We start from the raw sequence: 7,610 nt of genomic DNA, 5'->3' as shown, positions 1-7,610 counted from the left end.
TCTCAGTAGATATTACTTTACTAAATATTGGTGAAAGAATTAAAAATAATGAAAAATAAGAATAAAAATAAAAATAAGAATAAGGCCTTTATGTTGATGCAGAGTAGTTATGTCTTCAGTAACATACACCCTTAATATTTCCATGATCTGGATTATTTCATAATTGTCATAAACTTGTGTTATCAAAATATTCAAATTATGCAACTTTGCATGTAATTCCTCTTAGTGTAAAGAAATGACTCTTTATAATACTTGTTATTATACCCAATACTTATACCATTGTACCTTATTAATATTTTTTTCCTATTAAAATGTGTGAAGAAGAGGTATTAATCAAATGTGATGATGTAGTCAGGATAAAAAACATATTTTCCCCCTTAATACCAAAAAATATTGTTTCATGAAATAATTCATTTATCAAAACCAAAATTAAAAATAATTAATTTATAAATTGTGTAAATATTATACTTGCTTATACCATTATTTGTCTGAAGATGTGTAACCATTAAAATTAATTTGAATATCATAAAATTATCCTTTGGAAAAATTAATTTGCATAAACCATTTTGATGTGCGATTGCACTTTGCACTTATCCACTATTAACTAAATCAAGAAATAATAATTACTATAGAAATATAGAAATATATGTTGTATAGATAATATTTCATTATATATCCTAATATTCTAATAATTTAACTGATCTGCATATTTCTCCTAAAGATAAAAGCTTTGGGGTTTTTTTTTTTTTTTTTTCCTTTCCTCATTCAGAATCCTGAGGCCTCTTACAAACGTATCACATCACCGCTCAGCAGCTGCTCATACACTCAGTCACTGTCACTCAGACTGTGTCACATATTAACTTTAAACCAAATACCTCACATACGAAGGTGTGATGAATACACGTGTTTTAACCCAAATTATCCTAATTATCAATGCATTGTAAACTATTTCAATTTAGTCTCTTAATATTTCTTTGAATATTCCTCCACATTACATAAATATATGTTGTATAGCTATACTTGACATTTAGGCCTGGAAAAAAAAAAATTCCATTGGTTTGCAAAAGTTGAGACCCCCTTGAAAATTCTTTCCCTATGAAACAGGGACATAGTATACTGGTCTGGTATACTTATTATTAGAACAAGGTTGAAATTTTCACCTGTTGAGGTTGTCATTCAAGCCATGCAGCAGAAAAGCACACACACAAGACATTTTTTTTTAAAAAGCAATCAGTTATTTCCTTTTAAGGGTTAGATATATAAAATCACGCAATTATTGCAACTTCCTGTGTAAATAAAGGCATAAATCCTTGGAAGAGAATTTTTCTCGATTAAGTCCTGCTTTGAAATGAAAATTCTAAGGAAACATAAAAAATAAGGTTAATATCATATTCATATTCTAAATATTATTACTGATGTAGATTTTAATTTTCATTAAAAAATACAGTTCTACTATTTCTACTTCTACAAACACTCTATATATACTGTATGACTATGTATATATCCACAAACCATAAAACTACAGGATTATACTCTATAACTCACTAATTGTATAACACTGTTACACAATATATATTACTTTTTCTAGCCAATTCCTACACCATACTTATTTCTCTGCAAAAAATATCCTGAAAGGTTCTTGCCATTTTAAAGCTGATAGATTCTTGGAGCAGAGTATTCAGTTTACAGGCCATGATGTCACTCACCACCTGTTTCTGTCTGTTAAATTCGGCCATCTTTGTTACAGAAAGAAAATCAGAACTCATCATTTTTCTTAATTCCATTTGTGTCTTTTCGGTGATCCTTAGCATCATTCCATATGGCTTATAACAAACATGTGATTTTCTTTTTCTTTCTTCGTAGATTTGATTTTGGGGAAATCTCATTTTAGAAGGCTTTGCTAATACAGGCTTCTGATAAGATTTTACTCTGCCTGTCTTCCCAAAATTAGCACAATTTACTTTCCTCTCACGATTCTCGTGTTTTCTGGCAAAATCAAGGGATTGCGCACATTCAAACAAAGAATCTTTTTGTGACGCAATAACACGAGATGCAGGATTTAGAAACCAAAATTTGCTTACAAAACTCCTTATGAGGGACGGTGTTTTGACATTCTCACTCAGCATTTTGTACAAACGTTCATATATGGACATGAATGTAAAAATACATTCCTTCCGACCAATCCTTAATTTTTGAAGAATATCAATATCTGGATGATTTTCATTTGATGAACAAAAAATGAGAATTTTTAATCTGTCTTTATCAGTTAAATTCTCATGTGTTTCACCAGATAACTTTAAAGACAATCTCCTTGCAAAATTTACAGGGATCCACATTTTGAACAACTGATTCTTCTCCTCGTTAGATAAATCAAATTTTTCAGAACAACTTTCAAAAACCTCAGAGTTTCTACAAACATCTATTTTGTTGTCATAAGCATTAATTATTTGGCATATCTTTATCAAATCCTTCCTCACGCTACTTCGGATTTGGGCCTGTGAGTCTTCTATTTTTAGTGGTACGTCTTTCCCTTGTACGTCCTCTACGTCAGTTCTGAAGTCTCCTCCTACTTCTCCATCTTGTTCCACGTCTGCAAGGTCACCTTCAATGGCTGCTACAGACACTTGATTACAGTCAATCTCCCTAACTTTACAGCCAATCTCGAGAACATCACAACAATCATTTTTGGATTTCTCTGACACAGATCTATGAAATATATCTACCATCTGTAGAATATTTTTTAATCTCTCTCTTTCTCTATTGAAAAACTTAGAATCTAACCTCTGATTCTCGAGTTCACACTCGGCATATAAACTTAACCATAAAACTTCTGAATTAGAATTGTCTACAGACTTAAATTTCAATTTACTCTGCTTAGCAAGACAATTAATTACATCCATTTCTCTTACCTTGAAATTTCTCAGCTTGTTTCTTTGATAGACAACGCTGGGCTCTTGTCTTCACCCTTCTTGGCTTCAGCACGTCTGGCACTTTGGCACTTGTAGTACTTCTCAATCTATCTGGCAATTCTTACTTCTAGGTTCTATGTGATTCTTGTAAGTAGTGGAATTCCCGATAACTTGCACATATGATTTGACGTTAGCAAAGTCCAATCCCCCGTGTGGGCAAGTTGAGGGAAATCCGCAAAAAAGTACAAAAATTCAGATCTGGCTGGCTCTCCAATGTAAAATAATGCTTATCCTGTAAAATACTCAGGACTAATTACCAGATAAAAATATAGTGGTTTATTTGGATTCTTCCATCAAAGAAAGGTTATTACAAAATAATTCAGGTGAATAAAAAGAGGTGAGATATTGTCCATTGTTCATAGCAAAAGCTTTCCATCTTCATTCTCTGAGATCCCACATGGCAAAAGCAACATGTATTCTTCTTCTCTCCGAGATCCTGAATAGCAAATGGCTGCTGTGTCTCAGTTCGGCTTCTCACATCGCCGTCAAGTAATATACCAGCTGTTATGTCATGTCATGGCCCAACACAGGCGACATCTTCGTGTCTGTCTCTCATGATGGTGAGGGAAGAAGAGCGACCTCTACAGTTAGCCATGAATTATATACGTCTCCTAAAGCACGTGGTCTCTACATATATGGAGCTGTCTTTCTACCATGAGCCAAGCTTAAAAATAGCCTATGTCATGTAAGCTAAAGCATTCTACAGAACTGGGTGTAATAAGAAATTAACGGATTATTAATATTTAACACAGCCTAGTGCTGAGACTCGCAGAGAACCCCGGAGCCACAAGACCACTGAAGCCAAGTGCTGAAACTGACGGAGACCCCCGGAGACCCAAGAACATTGCAGCCCAGTGCTAAGACTGACAGAGACCCACGGAGCCACAAGAACACTGCAGCCCAGTGCTGAGACTAGCAGAGATCTCCCGGAGCCACAAGACCCCTGCAGCCTAGTGCTGAGACTGGCAGAGACCCCCAGAGTCACAAGACTACTGCAGCCCAGTGCTAAGTCTGTCAGAGACCCCCCCGGAGCCACAAGATCACTGCAGCCCAGTGCTAAGACTGGCAGAGACCCCCAGAGCCACAAGACCACTGGAGCCCAGTGCTGAGACTGACAGAGACCCCCAGTGCAACAAGACCCCTACAGCTCAGAGCTGAGACTGGCGGAGAAGCCCGGACTACACGACCACTGCAGCCCAGTGCTAAGACTGACAGAGACCCCCAAAGCCACAAGATCTTTGCAGCCCAGTGCTAAGATTGACAGAGACCCCTGGAGCCATAAGATCTTTGCAGCCCAGTGCTAAGATTGATGGAGACCCTTGGAGCCACAAGACTATTGCAGCCCAGTGCTGAGACTGGCAGAGACCCCCGCCCGGAGCCGCAAGAACACTGCAGCCCAATGCTAAGACTGGCAGAGACCCCCGGAGCATCGGTGCTTAAGCAACGGGGGATTTATCAGTTCATGCTAACTATTTTTACATTCTCAGAAATCCCATGCAGTGTCTGTTCACACCCACCATTTTTGCTGTGGATTGATCTACAGTGTTGGCAGGAAATATTCTACTTTTTTGCAGCCTTTTCACTTACATTTTTGTGTCCCATTCATTTGAACAGGAAAAAAACACTGCAGAAACTCTGAAAGACGACAGCAACAGATTTATAAAAAAAGTGTCTTCTGGCTGGTGTCCGTGACTGGTCGGTGTCAATGTCTGGCCGGTGTCGGTGTCTGGCCGGTGTCGGTGTCTGGCCGGTGTCCGTGTCAGGCCGGTGTCCGTGTTTGGCTGCTGTCCGTGTTTGGCTGCTGTCTGTGTTTGGCTGCTGTCTGTGTTTGGCTGCTGTCTGTGTCTGGCTGCTGTCCGTGTCTGCCTGGTGCCTGTGTCTGGCTGCTGTCCGTGTCTGGCCGGTGTTCGTGTCTGGCCGGAATTCATGTTTGCCCGGTGTCCGTGTCTGGCCAGCATCCGTGTTTGGCCGGCGTCCGTGTCTGCCCGGTGTTCGTGTCTGGCCGGAATTCATGTTTGCCCGGTGTCCGTGTCTGGCCAGCATCTGTGTCTGCCTGGTGTCCGTGTCTGGATGCTGTCCGTGTCTGGATGCTGTCCATGTCTGGACAGTGTCCGTGTCTGCCCGGTGAACATGTCTGGCTGCTGTCCGTGTCTGGCCGGTGTCCGTGTCTGGCCGCTGCACTGGGACAGTGCGGAATAGTATAGTAGACGGCACTATTCCACACAATAGGATATTAAGCCCTGTTCACACTGCAGTGCGTCCGGGGGCTCTGCCTGAATCCCTCTAAAATAGGATTCTCATAAATCCCCATTGGGGCCACAGACGGCACTGACACCAGCAGAGGTCAAAGGAATTTTTTTTTTTTTCTGAAACTGATTTATTTCTTAGGCCGGGGTCACACGATCAGGAATTGGCAGCGCTTTGGACGCAGCACATGTCCGCTGCCGGCTATTGAACACAGGTGACTCCACATGTGATCACTGAATCGTGCGGGTTCACTGCGTTCAATACATTGTACGGGTGAGATTTATCGCATCTCCACAAGATAAATAGACATGTTGTGATCTGGAAAGACGCCGCCGCATGTCCATCTCTAAAGATAGGGAATGTAGATTGTGAGCCTCATTGGGGAAAACACCACTAATGTCTGTAAAGTGCTGTGGAATTAATAGCACTATATAAATGAGTAAAAATAAATATATAAACTGCGGGGGTTCTGGCCTTTCACAAAATGTCGGCAGAGCCCCCGCAGCACCGTACACCCGCAGCGGAGCGCCACACATCCGAACGACCCCTCATCCCAGCCTGCAGCAATGCTCCACTCTTGCCTCCTCTAGCAGCGACCCTGGGACCCCGCTTCACCGCAGCCACCACCCCCGGTAAGTAATTTATTAAAAATAAGTTATTTTCCTTTTCTTCTCCTCAAAATTTGGGGTGCGTCTTATAATCCAGAGCGTTTTATAACCTGTAAAATACGGTAAACTACTGATTCCTATTATGGCGACACTACAATTATAGGACAATATATGCAGCACATATACACAGATACACACTATACATGGACACACATTATATATACTTTATAAATATAGAAACATACACTATATGCTGTACATACAGTACACACACATACTGTGTATATAAAGTATATACACACAGAAACATTCAGTTTATATACAGTATATACAGTATGCTCACATACATATACAGCTTATATATATACACAATATCGTGCACACATGCAGTATACAAATATAATATACATACACATACTATATACTGTATGTACATGTATATATATATTATATATAAACTCACATGCACCACAGATATACACAATCATACTATATTATATATATATGCACACACATACTATATACACATATACAGGCACACACACTATATATTGCACATGTACACACACAGATACACATATACATGTATACTTACCAGATTCTGTGGTTTCACTTGTACAGATCCATTCCCAGGACAGTGCTTTACGAGCAGCCATGATCAGGACTCAGGAGGAGATGACAAAGACACACAGGGCTGCAGGCATCTTCCTGACCCTGCTCTGATCTCTGCTGTGCTGTAATCGTCCCATCCCCCCTCACTCTCATCTTCTAACCTGACTGTAGGGAGAAAGAGAGAGGGGGGCTGGAGGGGGGTTTGGGAGAGACGCTCCGGGACTACAGAGGATGCACAGCGTTATTGACTGCTGTAAATCCTCTACTATAGAGCAAAATTGGGATTTATATCATTGTAACCGATTGTTGTATTGTTTACTGTTTTTTCTTTTTTTATTGTTTTTCTCACAGTGTTTGTATATGAAAAACAAAATGTTGGTAATTCTTTGTTTTGTTCAATAAAATTTATCCAATTGAAAAAAAAGAAAGGCGGTAAAGTGGTTAATAGATGAAACAATAGAAAATACCAAGATCACATGAGAAGGTGCTCGTACGAATTCACAGATAAATGTGGTCGCTCATTGGCAAGGAGGTTATATCCATGCATGCAAGGGACATATGTATCCAAAATAAAAGGGGCACCCGGGCCAGAAATGCATAACCCCTCTGACATAGCTGAGGCATGTTGTTGCTATTATAGCTCGCTCTATAATATCCATGGATAATACCACGACATGGCACCTAATATTCCAGAAAGAAAAATTGACAAATATATTATGGACGCTGCTCTTCCTTCCTTACAGACCCCTGAGGAGGAGGAACTAGACAAAGCTGTCACTGAGGAAGAGATCGGAGAGGCCATTACATCATTCCCTATCGGGAAGAGCCCTGGGCCGGATGGAGGCAATAATAGATTTTATAAGATGTTTGCACCCCAGTTATTACCATTTTAGGAAAAGTGATCAGTAATATCTCAGAAGACTCCCTCTTCGCCCCTTAATTACTTGAGGCTGACATAACATTGTTTCTGAAAGCCTGGAGAAGAACCAAATGTCGGCCCTAATTTTCATACAATATCACTAATTACTGTAGAGGTGAAGATATTCTCTAAAGTGAATACAGCCCGGCTCTCCCACTACCTGCCCCCAATTGTTACCGACCATCAGGTTGGCTTTATTAAGGACAGAGAAGCTTGTGAGAAAACATTGTTATTAATGTCATATGCGGAAACCCC

General features: G+C 40.0%; 1 protein-coding gene across 1 annotated transcript in view; it reads left to right on the top strand.

The window, feature by feature from the left end:
* The first annotated feature begins 4,278 nt into the window (after nucleotides 1-4,278).
* LOC141076416 (uncharacterized) overlaps nucleotides 4,279-7,610 on the top strand; it is a 52,455-nt gene continuing 49,123 nt past the window's right edge. The window contains exon 1 of the mRNA XM_073563868.1: nucleotides 4,279-4,401. Coding sequence (XP_073419969.1) covers nucleotides 4,279-4,401 — 123 coding nt within the window. The remainder of the gene's footprint in view (nucleotides 4,402-7,610) is intronic.

Source organism: Dendrobates tinctorius, unplaced genomic scaffold (assembly GCF_039654945.1).
Source record: "Dendrobates tinctorius isolate UK_male_01 unplaced genomic scaffold, ASM3965494v1 ptg000404l, whole genome shotgun sequence".
NCBI lineage: Eukaryota > Metazoa > Chordata > Amphibia > Anura > Dendrobatidae > Dendrobates > Dendrobates tinctorius.
Note: the sequence above shows the minus strand (reverse complement) of the source record. Positions and strands in the feature narration are given on the sequence as shown.